At 31.9% G+C, this 25,973-nt stretch overlaps 1 protein-coding gene across 2 annotated transcripts in view; it reads right to left on the bottom strand.

The window, feature by feature from the left end:
• The window catches only part of KLHL1 (kelch like family member 1), a 425,106-nt gene extending 402,908 nt beyond the window's left edge, over positions 1–22,198 (bottom strand). For both annotated transcript variants that reach the window (XM_079135882.1, XM_079135883.1), the window contains exon 1: positions 21,009–22,198. In XM_079135882.1, coding sequence (XP_078992008.1) covers positions 21,009–21,505 — 497 coding nt within the window. In that variant the 5' untranslated portion in view covers positions 21,506–22,198. The remainder of the gene's footprint in view (positions 1–21,008) is intronic.
• Positions 22,199–25,973: the final 3,775 nt, after the last annotated feature.

Genomic DNA, 25,973 nt, shown 5'->3' with positions numbered 1-25,973 from the left:
GAATAAAATGTCAATTTTATTTTAACACAATAATTGTACATAATACTGGGATTCAGTGTGATATTTCCATACATTCATACAGCATGAACTCATCATACCCAATCGCCCTTGTCACACAGTCCCTGGCACCCTTCCCAGTCTCCCTAGTAATAACTATTCTACATTTTGGAATTTAGGATGACTATTTTTTTTTTTTTTTAGTTTATATATATGAGAAAAAAACAAGTCTTTCTAAATCAGGCTTTTTTTCTTAATGTCTTCCAGTTTTATCATTTTTCTACAAAAGACAGGATTACATTCTTCTTTATAGCAGAATAGTACTCTATTGTATACCTATAATTTTTTATCCATTCTTCTGTTGATAGGTAGGGCGTAGTGTCTTAAAGCTGGTAAGTGCTTAATATACTGTGCCCTTATTATCTCAGTAAATATGCATGTGAGGTGAGCAGGGCAAACTCAAGAATCTTGTGTAATTCATGAAGACACAGATTTAGAGAAATTCAGAGCGACTAATAATGTGTTAATATTATCTTCTAATTCTCCAGATTCCATAAAATTGGCCTACATTATTTCCTTGTGTATTCTTTGTAAAAGGACAAATTTCACCTGAAATATAGGCACTACCCTTTTAATGTCTTATTTATGCATGATACTAATGTAAGATGTTAAGTAGTTGAAATTTCATGAGGAAGACAGTTAATTTACTATCAAAATTTTCTAAGATTTTATAAATTTTGATATTTGACAAATTAAGAATTAAAGACAGATTTTATTTGTTCATTTCAATAGTTCCATGCATAAAATAGTTTGATCATTATTAATCGATAATGCAATCTATTCAATTTTAAAATAGATGAAATTGTCTTCCAAAGAAGTTCCTTTAAATTATCATTAGTAAGTACACGTTTTATACTTAGTACACTTAAAATTGAATAGGAAAAAAGTATTTCACAGAGAATATATTACCATTTTAGAGTATCTTTATGTTCTTTTACCTATTTTGTATTATAGTTCTAACTACTTATCTCTCATCACATTTTTTTCAAGGGACTATGTAGCTTCAATGGGAATAAATAACCACTAGATGGCAATATTACTCTTCCCCAATGCATATAAGTCTTCACCTAATTTTGACACTGATTACAGCATTATACTTAATGTCAATATCTAATATATAATTTGTTTTTAGATTCATCATGTAAAAGTGTAATAGCATATACATTTCACTGTAACATTTCAAGAACAAAGAAAACAATTGTAACCTTCAAGTAACCTTATATAAAAAATGTGTAATTTGACTTAAATTTTTTTTTCTCAGATACAATATGTATATGGAGTTTTCTTTTTTCTTTCTTTTTCACTCCACATGTATGAACATATTTGTTGCTATGGTAATCAAGTCAAACAATATCTTATAAATGGCTTTATATATTGAATGCTACTATTATTTGAAACACTCTATATAGATGAAAACTTATTCATGGTTTTTCTATGTCCATACATTCTACAAAGCAGATATAAAAATACTTTTTGTAATTCTACTGATGAGCCCAATAGGTTCCCTTTAATTTCTATTTCTTTTTCTGTAGGATATAGTCTCAAAATTTGTATTTCTGAATTAGAAGACATGATTTTTGCATACCAATAAATATTGTTTCATTGTTTTACCCAGAAAATTAGAGCAATTTAGATCTCCACAAGAAAGGATAAATTTCTGATTTTTTTTCTAACCCCAGGTAGTGTAACTATATAAAATTAAGCCACTTAACCTGGTTCACAAAACTGGCGCATTATGATATAATATTTATTTTAGAAACACTACCTATTTTAGAGATATTATTTTCATCATAAATCCAACAAAAATTTGTTTTCCAGACTATCGTATATTTTGGAAAAAATGTGTTAGACATACCAATTTTTATGTTCAAATTTTCAATAGGTTTTATTCTAAAATTTTATCTTATAATTCAGTTTCTTAAAAAAGAAACAAATTTTATTCCCACTGGTCATTTAAGTTGGCATAGGTTTTGAGCCAGAGGTCTATTTTCTTCTGTATGGAAAGTCAATTACACCAATGCCACTAATTTAAAAAAAAAAAAAAACAACGACGGCAACAACATACTTCCCATTTAATTGAAATGCCCTTCTCATATATTAGGTTTTTCCTTTGTATTTTTATCTATTTCTGTAGTTGTCTTGGTTGTTTCACAGTCTATCCATCTTATCACCTTTATGATTCTGTTCAATTACAATTATTGTAGAAAATTATGTTTTTCTAATTGCTAGAGATGTCATTTTTTCATAAATTTGTTGACTATTTTATTTCTTCTTTTGAGAAGTGTCTGTTTAGTTCATTTGTCCATTTATTGATTGGGTTATTATTATTGTTATTATTATTATTTTGGTGTTAAGTGTTTTGAGTTCTTCCTATATCCTGGAAATTAATGCCTAGAGGTACAGGTGGCAAAAATTTTCTGCCATTTTGTAGACTCACTCTCAATGTTCTTGATTGTTTCCTTTGCTGTGAAGAAGTTTTATAGTTTGATGCTCTTCCATTTATTGACTTTTGGTTTTACCTGTGGCCCATTAGGAGTTTTGTTAAGAAACTCTATTCCTGAGCTGACATGTTGGAGTGTCTGGCTTACATTTTCTTCTAGTAGGTGCATTGTTTCTGATCTAATTCCTATGTCTTTTTTCAAGTATGAGTCGCATTGAAACTATATTGAGATTTCATCTCACTCCAACTAGAATGTCAGTTATTAAGACTACAAGTTGTAATAAATGTTGTCTAGAATGTAGGGGAAAAGGTACACATACATTGTTGGGGGGACTGCAAATTGGTACAACCACTCTGGAAAACAGTATGCAGACTCCTGAAAAAAACTAGGAATTGAATCACCATTTGACCCAGTTATTCCACTTTTCATGTACGTCCAAAGGATTTAAAATCAGCATACTATAGCGACATAGACACATAAATGTTAATAGCAGCACAATTCACAATTGCTAAGCTATGGAGTCAACCTAGTTGCCATTCGACAGATGAATGAATAAAGAAATTGTGGCAAATATAGACAATGGAGTATAACGAAGCCATAAATAAGAATAACTTCATGACATTTGCCAGTAAATAGATGGATCTGGAGACTATTATGCTAAGTGAAATAAGCCAATCCCCCCACACACACAAAAAAAGGCCAAATGTAGATTATTTTCTCTCATATATGGAAATCGACCCACAATAAGTGGGAGGGGGGAGATAGAGGTTCCATGGCTTAAGCAAAGGGGAATGAAAGGAAGGGAATGGGAATTAGAAAAGGAAAGAAAGTGGAATGAATCTGACATAACTTTCCTGTGTACATATATGAATACACCACAGTGAATCTCTACATCATGTACATCCACAAGAATGGGATCCTAATTAGAACAGAATAAGGTATATTTTATTCTTGTATAATTATATTAAGATGAACTGAATTGGTATGTAAAACTAAAAAGAACCTATAAAATGAAAAATGAAAAAGAAGTATTAATCCAATAACTCTATAAATAAATTTACAATACAAAATAAAAATTATAATATAAAATAAAATATTATATAATACAATTATTATATAATTATTATTATATAATAAAATATTATATAATTATTATTATAATATAATAAAATATTATATAATACAAGAAAATTATAATACAAAATAAAATAAAGAAGTTACTATTTCCATTCTTGGATTTGTTTGGATATTTACTTACCATGCTTACTTTAGAAGAATTTTGACATCTGTAACAATTTTAATGGTTACTAGATTGAGTTTTTACATTATATTCTCACTTAGAAATATATTTTTTCTCTGTAATGGGTTATTAGTTTGAATCTTTTACCATAATCTATGAATCTCATTTAAATTCTAAAACATTTTTATTATTACAAGGTATTTTGGATTTTTATTATATTTTGTGTTTCATATTATTAGATTGTGAATGAGATATTTGTTCCATATATATTTCCAAATGTCTGTTAATGGTATAGGGAAATCTAATAATGAAACCATATCCCAACACTTCCTTGTTTCTCTTCTTTTAGAAGATTTTTGACATTATTTCACATTATTCTGGGAATATAAAATCAAGTTTAATTTTTATTTCAATACTTAGAAAATTATTTTGTCTTTTATCTTGTTAAATATCCACAACTATAATAAATACCACCATCCTGTATGAATGTGTGTATACTCTGAAAATTTTATTCAGAAATAATCTATAATTTTTGTAGTTTCCTTCAATTCTTGTGTTCTTTTTTGCTTTCTTTTCTTTTAGCAATATTTGGTGGAACCTCTTTACCACCATATGACACAGTTATACCATACTCAATATTTATCCCAAGGAATTAAAGTTATCATATTACAGGGATACATGCACACCCACAATTACATCAGCACAGTTCATAATAGCCAAATCATAGATCCAGTCTCCATGTCCATCAATTAATGAATGGATAAGAAATACATGGGATATTAACACAATGGGGTTTTATTTTGTCGAGAAAGAGTGAAGGTAAGAAATGTGAGAGCATAATGTTGAACAAATTAAGCCAATCTCAGAAAATCAAAGGTTTGATGTTTTATTTCATATGTGGAAACTAGAGAAAAAGAAAAAGGGAAAATAAGGGGGGATAAATCTCATGAAAATAGAAGAGAGACCAGTAGAGGAAGAGGATTAAGGGGTGGGAAGAGGACAGAGAAACGGGAGGTAGTAGTGAGCAAAATTGACCTCATTATATTGTTATATCGTGAGCTTGTATGAACATGTAAAACAAAATCATACTGTTATATGTAATTAAAGTGAACAAATAAAAAAAGTTTCTATTTTAAAAATATTTACTAAATCAGGATGTTTTTTATTTGGTATCTATTAAAGTATTTAAAAATTTGTTTTGTGTATTTGTCTGATAGGGTTAGATTGTGTTGAGGAAAAGCATATTTAATTAAATTATAAAAATAGTCATTATTTTAATATGTTGCTAGATAACTTACTAATATATTAATTAGAATTTGTATAAATACATAAAATTTATTTAATATTTTGTGATTAATTTGTTATTTATAATTAATATTATAATTTAGCATTGTTATGACTGAAATCATTTAAATATCACAGAAATTATTTGTTTCAATTTTTTTTTTTTTTTAAACGGTGCTGGGGATTTGAACCCAGGGCCTTGTGCTTGCGAGGCAAGCACTCTACCAACTGTGCTATAACCCCAGCTCCTAATTATTTGTTTCTTTAAAGTTAAATAGAGATTTATCACTTGGGCCATATACTTTATATATTTGTTTATTATCTACATTTATGTATCAACAATTTATAAAGCTATGAAGTTCTATATTTTCTCCCTTTATTATGGATATATTTTGATTATATACACTTATTACATTAGGAAGAAATGCAGTTCAGAAATTTGTTGGCATGTGTTTTACATAATATTGTCTATTGGATCATTTTATTTATCTATGGCTATGAAGATCGGCTTATTTATAAAGTATATTTTCTTCTTTTCTATCAGGTCTGCCAGAGGTTTACATATTAATATTTCTAAATGACCAGGTTGTTAGCCTTATTCTTCCTTTGTCATTCTGTTTGAAAACATTTTTGTCAATTTGGGTATTTTCTTTCCCAATTTTTATCACTCACTTATTTTTTTTTGTAAAATGCAGGAACTTAATGTTTTCTATCTCCTCTTTTATTACTTGAAAAGTTTTTAAAAAGTATATATTTACAAAGTACACATGAATTTTGATATGTGTACCCTGTGGAATGGTTAATAAAGCTATTCCATATATGCATTATGTCATGTACTTAATTTTTGTCATGTACTTTTTGAGAAAAGTATGCATGTAGTAATTTTCAAATGTACGATGTTATTATGAACCATGATATACAATAGGTCTCTTGAACCTATTTTTGTTTTCTGAGATTTTGTGTCCTTTGATCAACACCTCCCAGTCTCTTCAATCAAAGCATCTTACAATCACCATCGTACTCTTGTTTCTATGAGATCAACTTTTTTAGATTTCACATATAAATGTTTTTCTGTTCCTTGCTTATTTCACTTAGCATAATGACCTTTAGGTTCATCCGTGTTGTTACATGAAAGATTTCTTCTTCGTAAAGTCTTGATAATAGTATAGTATTGTGTATATACACTATATTTTCTTTATTCTTTTGTCTATCAGTGGATACCCTGGTTCATTTCACACCACAGACACTGTGACCAATGCTTCAGGAATACTAGAGTGCAGGTATCATGATTTCATACCCTTTGGCTGTGTAAATAACAGTGGGATTGCTGAATAATATTTATGTATTTAAGTTTTTGTAGAGCATACACGAAGTTTTCCATAGTGACCATCAAATGTATATTCACGGAGACAGTTTGTGGGGCATTCGTTTTTCTATAGCCTCAACAGTACTTTTTACCTTTAGTATTTTGGTAATAGCTATTCTGGCTTGGATATGAGATATGTTCCAAAAGCTGATGTGTTAATATAAGAATGTTTGGAGGTAAAATGATTGGATTATGAGAGCTGTACTCTTATCAGTCAATTCTACTTTGAATGGATTCACTGGGTGGTAACTGTAGGCAGGTGAGGCATTGTTATGGTTTGGATGTGAGGTGTCCCTCAATATCTCATGTGTGAGACAATGCAAGAAGGTTCAGAGGAGAAATGATTGGGTCAGAAGAGTCTTAACCCAATCAGTGAATTAATACTCTGACAGGGATTAACTGAGTGGTAATTGAAGTGGTAGGTTCTGGCTGGAGGAGGTGGGAATTGGGGTATGGCTTTGGGTTTATATTTTGTATCTGGAGAGTGGAGACTGTCTCTCTCTGCTTTCTGATCACCATGTGAACTGCTTCCCTCTGCCACACTTTTCCACCATGATGTTCTGCCTCACCTGGAGCCTGGAGGAATGGAGCCAGCCTTCTATAGACTAAGACCTCTGAAACTGTGAGCCCACAAATAAACTTTCCCTCCTTTAAAATTGTTCTGGTCAGATATTTCAGTCACAGCAGTGAAAAAGCTGACTAACCCAGGCATGGATAAAGGAGTGGGTGACTAGTTGTGTAACTTCCCTATGGCCCCTTCTCGTCTCTCTCCTTCTGATTCTTGGCTGCCATAAAGGAAGCTTTGCTCTTCCTTTGCCATAGCCTTCTGCCAGGGTGGTCTGCTTCACAGTGGACCCAAAGCAATAGACTTGGCCAAACATGGACTGAGAACTCTGAAACCTTGATCCCTATATAAACCTTTCCTCCTCTAACTTTTTCTTGTTGGATATTTTGGCACAGTGACACAAAACTGACTAAAGCAGTAATCATTCTAATAGGTATGAACTAAGGTCTCATTGAGGTGGCTGTTTTTTTCTGCACTGTAGCTGTAAACTAACTGCACAATTCGAATTTAAAATTTTCTTTTTCTGCTAATTTCAACAACTATAATTTATACATAGTTAAATACAGTGATCATGTCAAATAGCATATCTATTAATTTATTTTTACAGTAGAACATATTTCTTAAACTCTAAAATTATTAAGGTTTAACTTTGTTAGATCACAAACATAAAAAGTCATTTGCTAAATCCTTTCAGTTTTTTTATTTGAAGAGTTTTCTATTTGACCTAATAAATGAGTTGAGTTTTCAAAAACTTTGATATGGTAAATGTATATACTACTGAACATATGGATGATATTGAAATAATCAACATTTCACTTCTCAATATGCTTATTTTTAAACTTCTGAAGTATTTTGAAAATCTTTCTATGATATTATTTTATCATTTATTCTTATATTACTGGAAGTTTGTACCTCAAAAATTTTAATATATTAACCCATTTACAAATGTTAATATGACATATCTTTAATTTGCATAGTAAAACATTTTTTGATCTTAAAGGAGCATTAGTCCTGTATATTTTTCAATATAACTCCCATTATTTTGGTTAAATATGCCCCAAATATTTCTACAAGTATTTCCACATATATCTGTAAATAGACACTATGCATATTATATATACATCTTATATATCATATACACTCATACTTATTATATTTGTGACTTCCATTGATGTCTTGCCTTTTTATAGTGACAAAATAATTGTTGATATTTAATAGGTACTATATTTGATTATCTTTACTGATTATTTTTCTATCTCAGATTATTTTGGATGTTTAATTTGGATAGAAACAAATCTTTCTTACAGTGATCTAATATTGTTTTTCCCTCTAATCCCTATATAACTTGCATAAATTAAAATGGAAAATTAACACATATAGTAGCTGTTACAAAATCATCTAAAGATATTCAGTATTCATCTGAAATCCCACCATAATCTTTAATCCCAGAATTCTAAGTGGAAGTATCTTTGTAATGGTGTTTTAAGGATTTTAGAATCTTCTTATTGAATATTTAAGATTTGGCCACGTTTTCCTGAATTGACCATCTAATAACAACAAAATAAATCTCTGATACTTTGCAGAAAATTTCTTTACAAATCTTAACTGCCAGAAGTTACTCATCTGAAGATCCAAAATCCGAATAATTGCCAAGTTTTATTCATTCAATTAAGTTGATCTGCACATTTTAATGAAATATATTTTTTTAAAAGGAGAAGTTACACTTTACCTCTCAACAAAAGATAATTAAAGTCAATGACAAATGATAAGAGGAATCCTGCCAGAGACTGAAAATCCTTGATTTGCCAGGAGTGAACACATTAATGTGGCATCCTCAGGACAGTGATGACTTTTCATCAGCTCCCCTGATATACTTCTCTTTGGCTAGCTCCTAGACCAATTTAGTTCTTCAACCTAGCCTATGATGAATAAAGCTGAGGGAAATTTATAACTACACACACATATTTTTCTCCAAAGAAACAGAAATAGGAATCATTTAATTTGTATGATTGAATTCAACATAGAAAATTATAGGACTGTTTTAATATTGAAAACAATATTTTGAAGTAGAATTGACAGCCTGTAAATATTCACATTATTGTCAACTTCCCCAAGGCCCAAAGCCTAAGCTTTTGTATGGTTTCTAATCACCTTTCTTTGAAACAAAATAATACTTTGAATGTTTCAGAAGTATTGTAGTTATTTACTATCTCAAAATAATATATTACAAAGGCATATGTATTAATAAGTATTTTAAGAGCCTCATAATTATATATTATATATTATGTATATTTATAAATATGTATTTATTAATTCTAACTCATTCAAGATGTAGCTCTTCCAACTGGAAGTGATTTTTCATTTCTTGGCTTTCTCAGATCCATCTTTTTCTAAGACTCTGTTAAAGGGTCCCTTTATAGACTACTGCAACTTTTTATTTTAGCACAGCATGATATAGTTACAATTCTCTTCAAGGTCAGTTACAGAGTTTGGACATGAGCAACCACAAAAGGGAATATGATCAGAAGGACCCTCATGCTTACCTCTATGTTTTACTGTCTCTAAATATTTAATAATTTTCAATAAGAAGCAATGAGTTTTAATTTTCCTGGGACTCCACAGTGACATTGCTGGCCCCAAGTCTATTAAAAATGACAACACATACCCACCTCTCACATGTGTAACAAACTTTCAACTCCTTGGTGAGATATGTGGTCATGATGAAACCCTCTGAGTAGGCTGTGAATAATTGATCCATCTGAACCAATTTTTTTTTTTTTTTTTTTTTATCACATGGATCTCCACGTGTCTAATCTCACCCATGCTACTTAACCTAACCATCTTTGGCCATCACACACATTTAATTTCTCATTCTGTTATTTCATAAACTAATTTACACAAAGCTGTATATTTTTGGCTTAGATGGTTTCCTCAGATAATCAGCCTGAAACTTGCATTGTCCCATTTAAAAGTGCTTCATACATAATACTGCCTTACTTGTAACCTATCCATGGGTAGGATATTCATATTCCCTTCTCTGTGGTAACAGAATGCAATATGTGAAAATCTCTAGCATTATATTTGTGCAACTATACTATGAGGCTTTCATTATCAGGAAAAAAATCCTTTCTGTTTTGAAAAATTCAAGTGACTTGTTTGCATAATGCACTTCACATTGCTATTAGTATGTGCTCTAATCATCAAAGACATGGAGACTCTCGATTCATACTATAATCCTGGGCATATTCAATCTGTTATAGACAACTCATCAGAAAATATTTTTCTTGTTCTCAGATTCTTAAATACCATATAATCATCCCAACTTCATTCTCATTTCCACATAGTCCTTTTTATATTCTATTTTGACACAGTGTCTCAAAGTTTCTTAAGCTGACTTAGGCCTTAAATTTGAGATTCTCCTGCCTCAGTCTTCCAAGTCCCTCAGGTTACTGATGTGCACCACTGCACCCAATTTGCCATGTCTGTTCTTCATGTGGAACCCTAAATCTCAACTAACTGTATAACTACAGGTCCTTCCTAAATTTTTATTTCTGATATTCCCTTACTCCACTGCAACTATTCTGCTAAGAGTAAAAATATTTATATATGTCAGATAGGTATCAGACTCAGATTGTGCAAAACAAAGTTGTTTTCTTCATTCCAATTTCTTGCATTGCCCTCTTCAGATAATAACAACAACCACCAAACAAATAACAACAAGGAAAAATCTCATTTGTCTGTCCAATCTTGTTGGAATCCTCTTCCCTCTCCCTCCCTTTTACAATTAAACCTTTAATTAATTGAAATTTTTGTTTGTTTGTTTTGGTACCAGGGCTTTAACCCAGAGATGCTTAACTACTGAGTCACATGCCCCATCTCTTTTTATTTATTTTTTTATTTTGAAATGAGATCTCACTAAATTGATTAGGACCTCATCGAATTGCTGAGGCTGGCTTTGAAATTTCGATCCTCTTGTCTCAGCCTCCAGTCACTGGGATCAATTATGATATTTTACTTTCCAAACCTTTTTTCTACTCCTTTTTCTAATAAGACTATTGTCCTAGAATTTTAATGTCCTTTTAATGTTCAGTTTCAACATCTTTCTTTTCTCTTGTCCATTTCCTTGCTATAACAGAAAGATTTACTCAAGTTTGAGTACATCAGGAGCATCATAATTTCATAGTCATTGTAAGTAAAAAGTCCTTAATATGATCAAGAAGGCTTCTCCTTGCTGGAATATAGTTTAGTTGGCAAGCACCTGACATTTACACATGTTCATGCTAATTTACTTGCCAGCTTTTTTTCTTTTCTTCTTAGTAACTGAACATATTGAGATTGAGTTGAAATTTATTAAGTCCCTTATGGAGACTTCCTCTTCTATTCTTTTTTTTTTTTTAATTTTAGTGTAAATTTACTATTCTTTAAGTACACACATGAAACAATAACATTAACCCTGTAGACATTGTATCACAAAGTCAGTAAGTGTTGAACTATTCTCTATGATAATATTTCAAACACATGTAAGAAGTACCAAAATTAGTTTTACTCATCATTGATTCAAGATACTCCCAAAGTGTGAAAAATAACTAAGCATGTGAACTGAACAATGATTTTTGGACTTCAATGTATGTACTTTTTTTTAAATTTTTTATTTTTTTGGTGGTGCCAGGGATTGAACACAGGGCCTTTTTTAAAAAATTTATTTTAATTAAAAATCACAAATTTACATAGGGCAATGTTGTTTGATTCATTCTGTTATTTTTTCCCTCCCCCCCCACCCCTCCCACCCCTCTTTTCCCTCTATACAGTCCTTCCTTCATTTTCAACATCTCCTTAATATGTATATTTTAGTGTATCACAAGTTCAATTTCTTTAAATAATTACCTGTTAATTTTTAGTACTAAATTGTCACTCAAACTTTTCTGGACCATCTTGTATCTATATAGGCTGGCATTTTGTCTTGGAAAGAGAAACCAGTTAAAAATAGTCTTCACTGACTGAAAGAATATCTAGTGTTCCCTTGGGGTACATTTGTCCCACCATATAATTAAAGTGTTTAGAATAGAGTTTAATTCAAACCATCAATAGCCATTCACACGGTTATGCTAGCAATCAAGTAGAATCAAAGACAGGTTCACTGTCATTTTTAATGGTTACAAGACAGAAAGACTTCAGAAGTGATGTATTTCTTATCCCTTTCTGTCATATTCCAGTAGAAATTGAGATAAAGAGAAATTCAGGTGACTACATGGTGACATTTTCCCAAACAAGCAGATTTTACCCTAGAATTTAAATTTTCTAATGAGTAATCTAGTTTCCTTTCTATCATGTCCTGCAACCTTAGGTGACAACATATTAAAATAAGGCAAACAATGTTACTATCATAGAGAAATACATACTACACACAATTGTAGATATTTATACATTATATTTTCAACCTGTGGCACTATAAAAACAAAGGTTTTTCTGGAATTTATTGATGAATATGAAGTAAAATATTTTTCATACTTAGACTAAATGTTTGTATGAGGCGCATGAAACATGAGAGAACAGAGAAGAACAGATACAAGTAAGTCTTCAATGGTATTTAAAATTCCAAAATACGCTTCAATTTTGGGAAATTAAGAAAATTACATTAAGAAAAGATTTTAACTTGTGATTTTTAGAGGCTGTATAGTAATACAAATTCAACTTTACAGTGAAAAACACTCTTCTGTTAAAAAACAATTTAAAACCATAGGCTATTCAAAAATCATTAAAATAATTACATCTAAGTATTTTATATCCATTAAGATAAAATGATAAGGTGGAAAATGAACTCTCTCTCTGTAGGAAAATTTTATTTAGTGGTGGTTCCAAGTCCTCTGATAAAACACAAAGAGGAATCAGCATTGGATAGCTCATTCATTTCTGAGCCATGAGGTAAAGCTCATGGCAGTATCCCTGCTCCCCGGAGGCTCTGCTAGCACTGGCAATAGAAAGAGAGGTAAAGATCCCTTGTAGTTATGTGGCAAAGCCTTCTGCTGTTTCTGTGAAGAGCTGCTTATGTAAAACTATTCAGCCTTCCATTCTTTCTCATCAGCTGCCAAGAGGAAGGCACAGAAAACTCAAGGTACATACTTTAACATCAGGGTCTTCAAGGCAAATGCCAGTGGCTCCTTCAGTCATACAAAAAATTCAAGAAGTGTTTGACTCCAATATATGATGTGAAATAAGTTAGAATCAAACTTTTATTCAAAGCATAGTCAATCGATACCTTGATAAATTTTAGAAACCAATACAACTATTTCATTTGTACTCAAATTGATCATTGACATAGAATTGAAGAAATAAAACTGACTTAAAATAGAAAATGTTATGGAGAAATACTTCATACAGTGAGCTTTTGTCTCACTATAATGTTTTTTCTTCCTCATTCAATCTTAGTGTTGAATGATGTTTATCCTTTTTTATGACGAATATTATTTCACTGTATAACTATTATCAAATTATATGTTTGAACACTGATTACAATATTATCTTGATCAATGCAGCTTCGTGACAAGTCTGAAAATCAGGATCTTTAGTCCTTAAATTAACTTATCTCTTTGCAAATGGTTTCATTTATTCCATATTCTTTAAATGTGTGCAGGTTGGGGGCACAGATTTTCAGGATAACCTTGTCAATTTGTACCAAAAGAAGCATATAAACACTTTCTTGGGGGAAATATTAGAACTATACGTCAACTGGAAGAGACTTGACAACTTAATTATAGTGAGCCTTCTGATTCATGAACATGGTATAACTGTCACTATTTGGGACTCTAATTTCTTACAGCTTGATTTGGTTATTTTTAATCTATGAGTCCTTCACATCTTTTGTACTATTTATTCCTAAGTACTACTTATTGTATTAATACTATTTTGATTCCATCAACAATATTCCTAGGCAATTATGTCTGAAAATAGGTTTTTTCTTCATTTCTATGTGCATAATCAATTTGTCTAGAAAATGATAATATTTCTATTTGATTGTTTCTAAAATATATGCTTTTTATTTATTTTTGTTCCTTTACAGAGATTACTATATCTTGAATGCAGTGCTGAATAGTGGTAAAAGAAGACATCCTCCTCTTTTTCCCGAACTTAGAAGGAGCAAACATAGTTTTTCAACCTTGTAATCTAGCTATAGGTATTCAATAGATTCCCTTTATTGGACACATAGTTTCTGGTTTGAGAAATACTCTGCTATTTACATGTCTACCCTGACTTTTTTCCTTTTGTATTAACATGTTACATCATTTTATTGTTTTACTTTTAATCTGCTTTGTGTGTTTAATTTAAATTACATATCCTGTAAGCAGCATAATGATCCAGCTTTATTGCACAATCTGATATTCTCTGTATTTTGGTTGTGGAGGTGAAGACAGGTACATTTACTAGGGGTACTGATACAGCTAAGTGTCAGATTATCATTTGTGCTATGTGTTTTCTAATTGTTGCATCTTCTCTTTGTTATCATTTCTTCTCTTTTTTTTAGATTAATTGAATGATTTTTATAAGATAATTTTCCCTCTTCTTTCTTGATTTATTAGTTACTTATCATATTTTAAAATTTTAGTGATTACTTTAAGATTTACAACAAATCCTTAGATTTCCTTCAAGTCATGTATCAATTCAAATTTAATATAAACCTCTTAAAACACTATACATTGATTTCTCTCCTTCAAATTTTAATGCTATTATTATGACACATTTATTTTATACATGTGGTTAAAATCTCATAACACAGTTTCCTTTTATAAAAATTAATTGTATTATGAATATTCCAGACATAAAGAAGAAAATTATTAGTTTTAACCATTTCATTGCCTTCTGTGGTGTTCTTAATTCTTTTTAATGGTTATTGTGTGTTGTATCATTTTCCTTGTGTCTGGAAGTGTTCTTGTTATTTCTTGTAGAACTTATCTGCTGGTAATGAATTATTTCTAACATTCTATATATGAAAAAATATCCTATTCTCAATTTGAAAAATATCTTCAGTGTGTACAGAATTCTAAATGGATAGTTTTACTTTTTCCTGTAAAGTCGCTACTTCACTGTCTTCTCATTTATTTACTGCCAATGAGAAATGGTCCACCATATTTATCTCTCTCTATATATAAAACACATATTTTTTCTGGATAATCTTATTTTTTCTATTTAAAATCACCTAAAGACAGAGAAAGAATAATGTATAATTAATATTAATTCCATCCTTCTTGTTATTGAAGAATTTCAGATCATTTCTTAAAAATCACTATTTATATGTTAAGATCTATTAGTTAAAATGACCTGCTTTACAGATGTTACATTGAAAATTCATTTCACCTGGGGTCTTAAAATTATAGCACATCATTCTCTCTGGTCAATCCTACCTTAATCAAGTTTTCTTTAACATTTCCATAAGCCTGTTTTCATATCCTGGCAAAAATTTAGTATAATTAGGAAGCTTCAAACCCATTTAGTGCTTCATCCAAAACTTTAATTTCAAGATCTTCAAACCATCTTTAATTCTGCTCAAATCATTTGTGTCTTCATCGGATTTTTTCTTCAAAGATTTAAATAACGTTACCTTAAATTCAAAAAGACCAATTAATTATTATCTACTTAAACACATATGCAAATTCCAGGGCATTTCTTTTGTAAAATGACCACAAAAATACCTAAAATTAGTTTAGGTAGTACAATAAATCAGTAGACCAACTTAAGTGTTACACATACTTTTTTGTTCAGAAATTTAATGTAAATGAAGAACATATAAATCAGTATTCTGTAAATTCTTTGAGAGTTCTTTTTCAAAACCAATGAAATTTGACTTAACATGTAGCTGTTACAAACCTATCATCTTCATAGACACAAATTATGTTTGGGGACCTGGGAAAAGCAAATACTAAGTCTGAACAAAATTATATTCTATATTAGTCAAATGCTTATTTTGATTACATAGGGAGATTTTCTTTGATTTTTCTAAATAATTTAAAATAGTACCTTAGAGGGACTAATTATAGAGTTTATAAATTATTCATTAGAAATTTATATATTAAAACTGAAATATTATCCTTTAACCTTTTTTTTTTGGTATAAATGAGAAGTTGTAATTCTTTTTTCATCTTATTGCTATACAATATTCACAAATTTCTCACAGATAGATTTGGGGTTTAGATGCCTGCAAAATCAGCTTAGTGGTTCTATTTCTTTTTGCTTTATAATCTTAGTTTACCTGAAGCAAACTTGCTCAGAGGATAGAGTGCCAGAAAATTGTTGGATTTGGGGTAGAACACCATGTAATATTGATGAACTCATCCTAAATAAGTAAAAGAATGTTCCCTAAGAAGGTATTATTTTCACTATTTCTGGTTTAGATAATAAATCATATTGTATTGTATAATATATATAAAATATACATATATAATCGGGTATTATCTATGTATATATATTATATGTATGTATATTATAACATAATTATAATTATAATATATGATTATAATATAATATATATGATATGATATAATTTACTATGCATATGAATATTTGTATATATTATATAATATATATATTATGTTACATGTATATAATATACATAGATATACATAATACCAAATTATATGTACCAGAGAGATTCATAATTATAACAGGATCATACACTGTTATAAATTTGAATTTAAACAATATATTCAATATGCAATCTGGTAAAACTCAAGTTGTTAATCAATGTTTTTCAATATTATTATAGCACATATTTGTTCATTCAGCAGTCTTCATTGAGTAATTACATGCTCTGTTGTTAGGAAGAAATTGAAGACCAACAGATAGTCCTCTCCACTTGGCAATTGCACTTAAAGACAATCAACATAGATATTAACATGTGGTCATGAGCTTCAATAAAAGCTAAAGAAAAGGATAGAGCATTTACAGTAAGAACATAAAAAAGTAGGTACAAATTTGTTAGGGGAATCAAGAAATAATTCTCTGAGAATGGTACAGAGTTTTATTCAAGACATCACAAGGATGAATTGTGATAAACTCAGGAAAGAGTGTGTTGAAAGAAGGGAAACCACTGTATGAGGAGAGAAAATAAATTTGTGAGGCTGGGGCAGTGAAAAATTGTACAGGAGGACCCTGAGTCTGGCAAGCAGGAACCAATGGGAAGGTTGGTGCAAAAGGGCCCAGAGAGGAGAGGAAGACATAGGTGATTCAGGGCCAGGATGTCTGTGGTAAAAATTGTGATCAAGGAGTGTTTCATGGTGCGTTTTGTGATAAGGGATCATTTGATCGTTTTTATTGATTTTTGTGCAGGGGATGGATTACAGGAGGCAAAGTGGAGAAGAGATAGAAAAGATGGTGGTTGAGTTGAAAAAGATAGTAACTTAGATGGGGTGCAAAAAAATGGAGGTAAAGAGATGTGAGATATCAGAGGAGACTTTCTAAGTCAAATGACAGGGTTTTGTGGAATATTGAAAAAAGGGGAAAGAGAATGTTGACAAATAAGTTGCTTATACAACCTAGTGCATGGAGCACTATTCTCTGAGAGAGGGAGAATGAATAAGAATGGAAGTGAGATTAGAAACCCGATTTTGCACACATTGCATTGAAATAGTCTCCGTGACATCTACTTGAGAGGTCAGATAGAAAGGTGGAGGCATGAGGCCAGATGTTGGGAGAGATCTAACTTTAGATGCAAATCTGAAAATATGGTTAATGGATAGTAACCAAAACCATAGAATCTGATAACTGCACTCTTTTTGGAATCGAAAATAACAAACAGGTAAAACATAACATCTTATCTCACTCATGTCACTGTAAACTACAATAATATAAATATTACTCTATGGTTTCTTTATTACATATGGAATTTTTTGGACAAATTATCTACCTTACACATATGACTATCTAGGGAATTACATGCTTTCTAACTCAGTTTGGACAGGAAAGTAGAAAAAAAATTGTACCATAAATCAGTAACCTAACTGAATATATTTTCAATCACACAGTGGTCAAGATAGTAGAGTACAGATATTTGTTTAGGGTGCTGTAGGATAGTGGCTGTTGGTGTAGTGGGGTGAGTCGAGTTAAAAGTTACAATTTGGCAGTAAATTTGTTCATTTCTATATTTCTGCTACATTTCTGTTTCAAGTCGATGTGTAATAAGACCTTTCTAGAATTCTAAGATAAGGGGCAGCTTTCCTCTGAGTGATCTCCATCTGTTGTTCTAACAACAGGTTTAATCAGCTGAATTCCTCATTCTTGTTTGAAGCAATGTTTCTAACTAGTATAAGACCAAATGAATAAAAGGAAGGGACAAATCCTTGTTTTGTATAGGGATTAAATTATCAAGAAGTCAGAATGGATAAAAGAAAATACTGGATATTAAATATGCCAACACATTTTGATGATATAATAATGATGTAATATAAGTCATTATTACAGGTTTATATATTTTTGTACTCATTGATCATCATAAGCACTATGTAGCTTTCCTAGAGGTGTAGTCACAGAAAAAAAGTTGAATTAACTTTGTAGGTTATTTTACATATATTTCTGAATTATAGTAAAATTTACATACAGTGTTTTACTTTGGAACTGCTATCTTTTCTGGATAATGAAACTTCCTCTTACCATATATTAAATTATTATATATTTTTAGTGACTAATTGATGAGTTTTCTAGTGCGGTTCTCAATCATAAACCCAAAACCAAAGTTTAAGAACACACAAAAGCCACCAAACACTATTAGTTCTAACCAATTTGTCTAGCAGAAAAAATTTAGACTTATCTAAATCATTTGCATATTAATAAGAATTCAAAGATAAAAGTAGTTTTTATTTTTCGTACTTAAGGATGTAGAATCTCATATGGTGATTCCAATAGTAAAGATTATTTGGGTAGGTACTTGTGTTATTTTCAGAATACTTATCATTTAAAAATTTTGTGATTTAAAAACAATGACATATATTCTAAAGTAAGCTAAGTCTGATGGATGTTTTATTCCTTACTGAGCTGTTAGTTATTTAACTTTATATATTTAAATGTATTATAATCCATTAAATCAGTAATTCTTTAGTATTTTTAAATTCTCCAACTCACATGAAAATCTTCAAAAATTGTTAATACCAAACATGCTCAGAGGCTTACATGTGTATTATAACAAACTATTTTTGTAAGTAGGAAGCATTAATATTACTGGAAGGTCAGATATTTCCAGGTGATTTGAAGATTCAAAGTTTTATATATATGTATACACACACACACACACACACACACACACACACACACACATATATATACATGTCATATATAATGTTTAAAATCTACACATAGATTTTATGTAATATTATAAAATCATTATATATACCTCTATATGTGTGTGTATATATATGTGTGTATGGCATATGGTCAATTTTTTTTCTGTGCTGAAAAATCACAAAATATCACTTTCTTTAAGGCAGTGATTAGAAAGTGTTTAACCTGATTAGTTTAAAATATATAAGGTGAATTGCTAAGTGTTTATGAACAGTTTCCCTCCCCTCAAATCATTTTATGTCTATTCAACTAAAGATAATTTAAAAACCCAAGAAATCTTCCTGTAACAATTCAAATATTGTCAGTATCAAGTGAATACATAGGTTCAAAATATTTATGTTATCAGTTATAATCATTTGAATAAACTTTGATTTAGATCTCCTATATATGAAAAACTTTGAACATATGTGGAAATTGAAAATTAAATTTCTTCTTTTAATACAATAATCTAATATTTAAGGTCTTAATATCACACTAAAATACATTGCATACTCTTAAATTTCAAATTAAAATCTACATCATTCATAATAAAAATTATGGTTAATTTTTTTGTATCTCTAACATCACATTTGTCACTATAAACAGTATTTTGTTTCATATATTGTTTTAAAACTTGTTCAACTTTATAAGACCCTAATTCAATTAGATAAAATTTGAAAGTGTTTTCTATTTCTAATTTGTTCTTGAGTAGTAATTAATATTTATTAGCATATTCATTATCATTTTGCTTCACTTTTCCTGTATTTCTTCATCGATAATATATTCTGATATCATGACTCTAAATGCAAATTCTTTCATATTCTCATATGCACAAACTAGTAATGATATAGTGTAGAATAATAATGACTCAATTTATTAAAAGTGTAAAAATTAGATGTTTCATATGTTGGAAGGATTTTCTATGTCTTCTACTACACAAAGCATAATGCAAGAAATAAACTAGAAGTAAATGTTGACCTGCTTAAAAGACATACACAGTTTTAATACGGAGCAGCATATCATAACAGCTGAATGCAAAGGGGATCAGTAACAGTTTTAATTCTAAGACTTACTCTATAAAGGGCAAAAGTGAATATAAATGGGCTGGGGGTCTGGTAGTGTAGCTCAGTGGTAGAGTGCTTGCCCAGCATGCACCTGGCCTTAAATTCCATCCCCAACAACATTAACAAAAAAGTTAACACAAAGTATAAAGACAAAAGAGAAGTTGGCAGAAGGAATAGTAATCCCGTCTGAGGATGGAGCAGAAGTAAGACAATGCTGTTGTCCATCGCCCTCATTATATCTGGAATACAGAATCAAGCTGCAGGGATCCCAGATAATAATGCTAAATCAGTTACTAGGTGAGTATATAAGATGTATTTTGATGATGTTTAAGACCAATTTCAGCTGACATCAGATAATGGAATGATATAATTTAATGACATAAGATGATATAAGAACAATATAATCTGAGAAATAAAAGAATCTTTCCACTTGGAGTTTTACTTAAGTGCATGTATATTCGATTTTTAGTTATGGCTGAAAACTAGCAAAAGAAAATAGTAACAGGTTTGAACCAATAGAAATTAATGAGCAAACTTTTAATGAGATTTTAACTTGGTTAATAAAATTGAGGCTGAAATTCAACTCAAATTTTCAACCTCAAACAATTTAGACTTACGAATTACAAGAGAACAAGGGGAGAAATGAATGGAAATTGGGATGTATTGGGTGCCCCATGGGCACTTACTGTACCTGTGTCCACATCCTTCACCTGTTGCCTGGCTGGAGTTGGCTGACTCCACTTTGAGCTCTTGCAGGACCAGCCCCTTTTCATGTGGTCCAGGAAAGTCCATGCCTGGCACCACTTCCTCCTCTAGGGACTCCACGTAGAAAAGAGTCCTGGCTGGCTGCGGGGAGCCTTGCCCAGGAGCCCCTTGCTGCAGCCTGGTAGCAACTGGCAGCAGGGTGCCATTCAGTGGATTGAAGGAAGAGGAGGAAGAGGATGGGGAGGATGATGAAGAGGAGGAAGAGGAAGGTTTCTTCCAGAAAGTGCTCACACTGCCCCTCTCTTGGCTTTTGAGTAGGCGGCTCTGACTGGGTCCCCAGTGCTCGAAGCTACCACTGCTGTCCTGTTGCAGGCAGCCGCCCCCCGCCGGGCTGCCTGGGGAAGGCGATGGATGGCTGAAGAGTTTCCAGCGGAGTCGCAGGATGTGTTTCACATCGAAGTCTTTTCTCCCAGAGCCTGACATGCTTTATGCAAGAAAGGCAAAAGGACCGCAGCTGACTCAGAAGTAGGCTGACCAGCAGACAGGAAAGGCCAGAAGAACCTGGGGGCGGAGGAGGAGGCGGGATGCGCCCTGTGAACCTCCGGAGCCAAACCAGTTGAGGCGGGCTGCGTGCCCTGCCAAGAGAAGACCGGAGAGCTAACGGCAAAGCGGCGCAGCTCTGTCAAGATCTGGTTCTGTGGACCTGGGCGGGAGGGGACCACTGGTCAGGCGCAGAGGCAGGAGTGGGACCGCAAGGGCTGAGAATCCTGAATATCCGTTCGGGGACCCAGAGGTTATGGCCAGGAGGGAAGACCCTGAGGCTGGAGATGTGCGAGAGAGGGAGGTCTGCGCGCTCCGAAGCTCGGGAGGTGGCCGCAGCTGGATACACCTCACTGGGGTACACTCCTGGCAGAGCCTTAGTCCGGAAGGTGCCGGTACTTCAGTCCTTGCAGCTCAGAGTTCAGTGCCTGGAAAGCGCAAAGAGAGAAAGAGCCCCAAGTCGCCAAGAAGCGCACCCCCAGCCTTCTCGGTGCACCTGCGCCCCTGTCCCTGGCCTCTCTCGGAGAATGCTCGGATAGCTTGCTGGGTATCTATGAGAAAGTCAAATGCTTTCTGCAGTGCGAGAAGAGGAGGTTTTAGATAGTCAGTTTGTAAAAAGAGAAAAATAAATATGCCAGAAAAATATAGGGAGGCAAAGGGAAAAGCCCGCCGTGAAGCTGTCAAGGTCCTCACTGTACAATTTTCTCTCTGCCTCAGCGCCTCCTCCTCCCCCGTAAGTGACGCAGATGTGCACTGGGGCCTATACCGAGAGATGGAGGGAGGGAGGGAAGGCTTCAATCTTCTTTATGCAAGTGAGTCTGCTGCTCTTATTGTCCCCTTGCGTAGGTCCTGTCACCTTTTTTCAACCTCCTTCCTCACTACATTACTGTGTAGCAATAAAAGTAAAGCAAACAGGCATTATGCTTTAATATCAGTAAACACCAAACACGAATCATGACAGTGTAAACTTAATAGGCTGCCATCGGTGTTCAGGTTGCAGGTTAATAGCTTGAATTATTTAATAAACTGCGTCTTTTAACCTTTAGCCTAAATTTCTCCGTCGTGAAACACACAAGAAATAGGGATGCTGGTGTCTAGGTGTGATGATGCCACCATCCTGGCAGTTACATTGTCATCCTGCTATTAATGCACCCGGGCAGTGCTTCACCCTGGGGACCAGAGGCGCACAGTAGAAATTTGAAGATGAACTGAATACAGTGGATCAGTTTGGCAAAATCAACGCATTTGGTGTGTATCTTCAGAATGAAAGCCATTCTCAGTTGTAAACCAAGAATGGAATATAATGATAAAAGAGAATGTTAAGGCATAACCTTCTGGTACATGAATCATGGTATAAAATGCATGGGAGAGGTTAAGCAACCCACAATTATAGCCAAAGGCTACAATCCTGCAAGTAAGTGTTTGCAGAAAGGAAGATGTGGTTTTTCCTTTATTAGTGTAGTCACAACAGTGAGGATTGTGATTCTTTTCTACATATGAATTCTTGGAAATTTTTCATCTTTTTCTTTAATGAGGCTTTAAAATAGAAACACTTATGCTGAAGTCAAGGACACTAGGGAAGCAATGTGTTCCCTTACTCAATCAGGAGTATGGTTGCAGTCCATTCTTGAAATCCACAGCTTCAATAACTCCAGCAGGGCAAACGAATCAAACATTGAAGTGTGGTTACAGTGACTGTTCTATTACTCCATTGTTAGCTGTAAACTTAAACAAAAACCCAAGCTTAATGTGAAGTCCTTCTCAGACAAAGTTAATAAAACAAGAAATTAAGTGTATAAAAGCCCTACTTTCAAGGGACAAAAAAAATCTCTATTGTGCATTTTAAATATTGATTTACGCCACAACAGCTGGACTGCAATCCCCTGTGCCTTGATTTTTCTTGCAGTATTCAGTATAAAAAATAAAAAAAAAAAACCTTTAAAGCAAACAATGGTGACAGATCATTTTTATCCAAGAATGGAATCAAGTAAGTATTTCCCTTAGGAAAGGAAGCAAGTATATGAAATTACACATCACAAAGAGAACAGAGAAAACTTTCCATCAAAGGTAATGTGGAAATTTGAAGTTGATATAATTAAATCATTTCTATAGAAGTTGGTGCTTCTACATGGATATATGGATATTCTTACTTGATTTTTAAACATATTGAAATAACGTAAAATTACTTGTAATAAATTCGTGCATAAATATATTTTCATTCATTAATATTTATTATCATTCAAATATTGTAGCATGAAATTTGCTTTTATTTCTATTCTGAGTTTGAATTTTGTGTTTCTCTTTTCCTCTCAAATACTAATATTACTCTTTCGCCACCTAAAATTTGTCTGCTTAAAGATTAGCAGTTTATATGACCTTTATGACATAGAAGACTTTCTAGAGGTATAAGATTGCATTTTGGTATAAATGAACTTAAAATGAAAATATCCTAATTTTTAGCAGATTAGTAAAACCTATTTTAAAATCTTGTCGTTCAACTCAATATGCTTTAAACACTGTTGGAACTTACTATTTACATATAAATGCCTTTATGTATTTATCTATCTGTATATAATAGGTTTGAAATAAGTCATCTAAATTATTAAATCAAAATAATCAGGATGTAAGAGACAAAGTATGCATGATACTATGCTAAACAAATATTTGACAAATATAATTATATTATTTTCTATATATTGTTACTCTACTACTGTTGGCAAAGAAAAATAGGTAAGAATTGAAGGAAGAAAGAGAAAGAAAGGGAAGAGAGAAAGGGAGAAGAGAGAGAGAGAGGAAAGTGCAGGAGGAAGGAAAGAAGAAAAATTTACTTAAATCTCATGATTCAATTTGACATTAGATAAGATTCTTTAAAAATAGACTTTGTGAAATATTGCATTAATTAATTTTATCCAGTTTTCAACATTAAAAATTTTAAATGAGCATTAAACATATACCATATCCAAGGCCTTATAATAGCAAATATTAAATATTTTTCTGCAGCCTACTAGAAAAGCTCACAATAGAGAATTAACTGTTTGTAATTTATAATTGATTGGTGAGTCAATTAAATCAAGAGTTAAGATAACTAAGCTTATAGAGAAAAGGACATTCACATAATAAGGATCACTTCTAGGAATCTGTAAAATAACATTACACTTTGTTTTAAAGACAAAACCAACTCGATTATTCTAACACTATTGTTGACTTAAATTGAACTGTCAGTTCAATCAATCAGGGTCTTTCAAATGATTATCCATATGGTTGCCATAGTTCCCTGACACAGTTTAAGTCAAAAAAAAATTTAATCAGGACACAGAAAATCTGCAAAATATTTAAATATGGACTATAATATTCAAATATAAGTGTTCATGTAATTATTAAGTGAGTGTTAAGTATACCACACAGAAAATTTCTAAAACTCAAATATTTAAGTAGTAAGCAAAATTGGATTTGGATTTAAGCATTTTCCTTGCTGAAAATTTCTGTTTGTAATCATTTTCAGAACAAGCTCAATTAAATATATACTTATTTAAGAAAAAATATTCTAATTCTTTTGAATCCTTTTGACAACTCTTGTACAATGTCTAGAATTTTGCTTTTAAATAATAATTTTCAACCAAAGCATTTGGGTGGATAATTAAACTCCAGTTGGAAAGTTCATGTCTTAAGATGGCTCCAATGTTTTTGCTTGTCTGATTAATTTTAATGAAATATATCTATGTATATAGAAAATTCAAAATTTATTTAAAATTAGTGTATACTACTTAAAATAAGTGTACAGCATTATGCATGTGTGAACTGAATGAAGAAGTTTTGTAAACATATTTTCTTACTAAAATTATTGAAACATAATGCCATATAGCATTATTCTTTGAGTAATATTAAGGGTCCCTATTTCTTGCAAAAAATAAACATAATCTGCTGGGTGTCTATTAGTATTCATGATGCTACAGATATAGTTTGTAGTTAGGTAGCAATTAAGTGATTATTTAATAAATATTTGTACATGTTAATTGGTTCTCAGGGGCCATTTTAATCCCCTCTAGCTCTTTGGTTTACTTGACCTTTTGATTTAGATCTAGTAATACATGTGCATACTCTAGAAATTCTCATGGAAATATATGAGTCAATCATAGGAATATATGTATTCAAAATGTGTATTTTGGGGAGAGGAGTACTGGAGATTGAACTCAGGAGCACTTGACCACTGAGCCACATTCCCAGCCCTATTTTTTATTTTATTTAGAGACAGGGTCTCACTGAGTTGCTTAGTGCCTTTCTTTTGCTGAACCTGACTTTGAACTTGCCGTTCTCTTGCCTCAGCATCCCAAGCTGCTGAGATTACAGGTGTGTTCCACCGGCACCTGGCTCAAAATGATTTTTAAAGAATGTATTTATATTAGTAAAACCT

Source organism: Sciurus vulgaris, assembly GCF_902686455.1.
Source record: "Sciurus vulgaris genome assembly, chromosome: 4".
Classification (NCBI taxonomy): domain Eukaryota; kingdom Metazoa; phylum Chordata; class Mammalia; order Rodentia; family Sciuridae; genus Sciurus; species Sciurus vulgaris.
The sequence above is the reverse complement of the archived record's forward strand: the minus strand, read 5'-3'. Positions and strand labels throughout refer to the sequence as shown.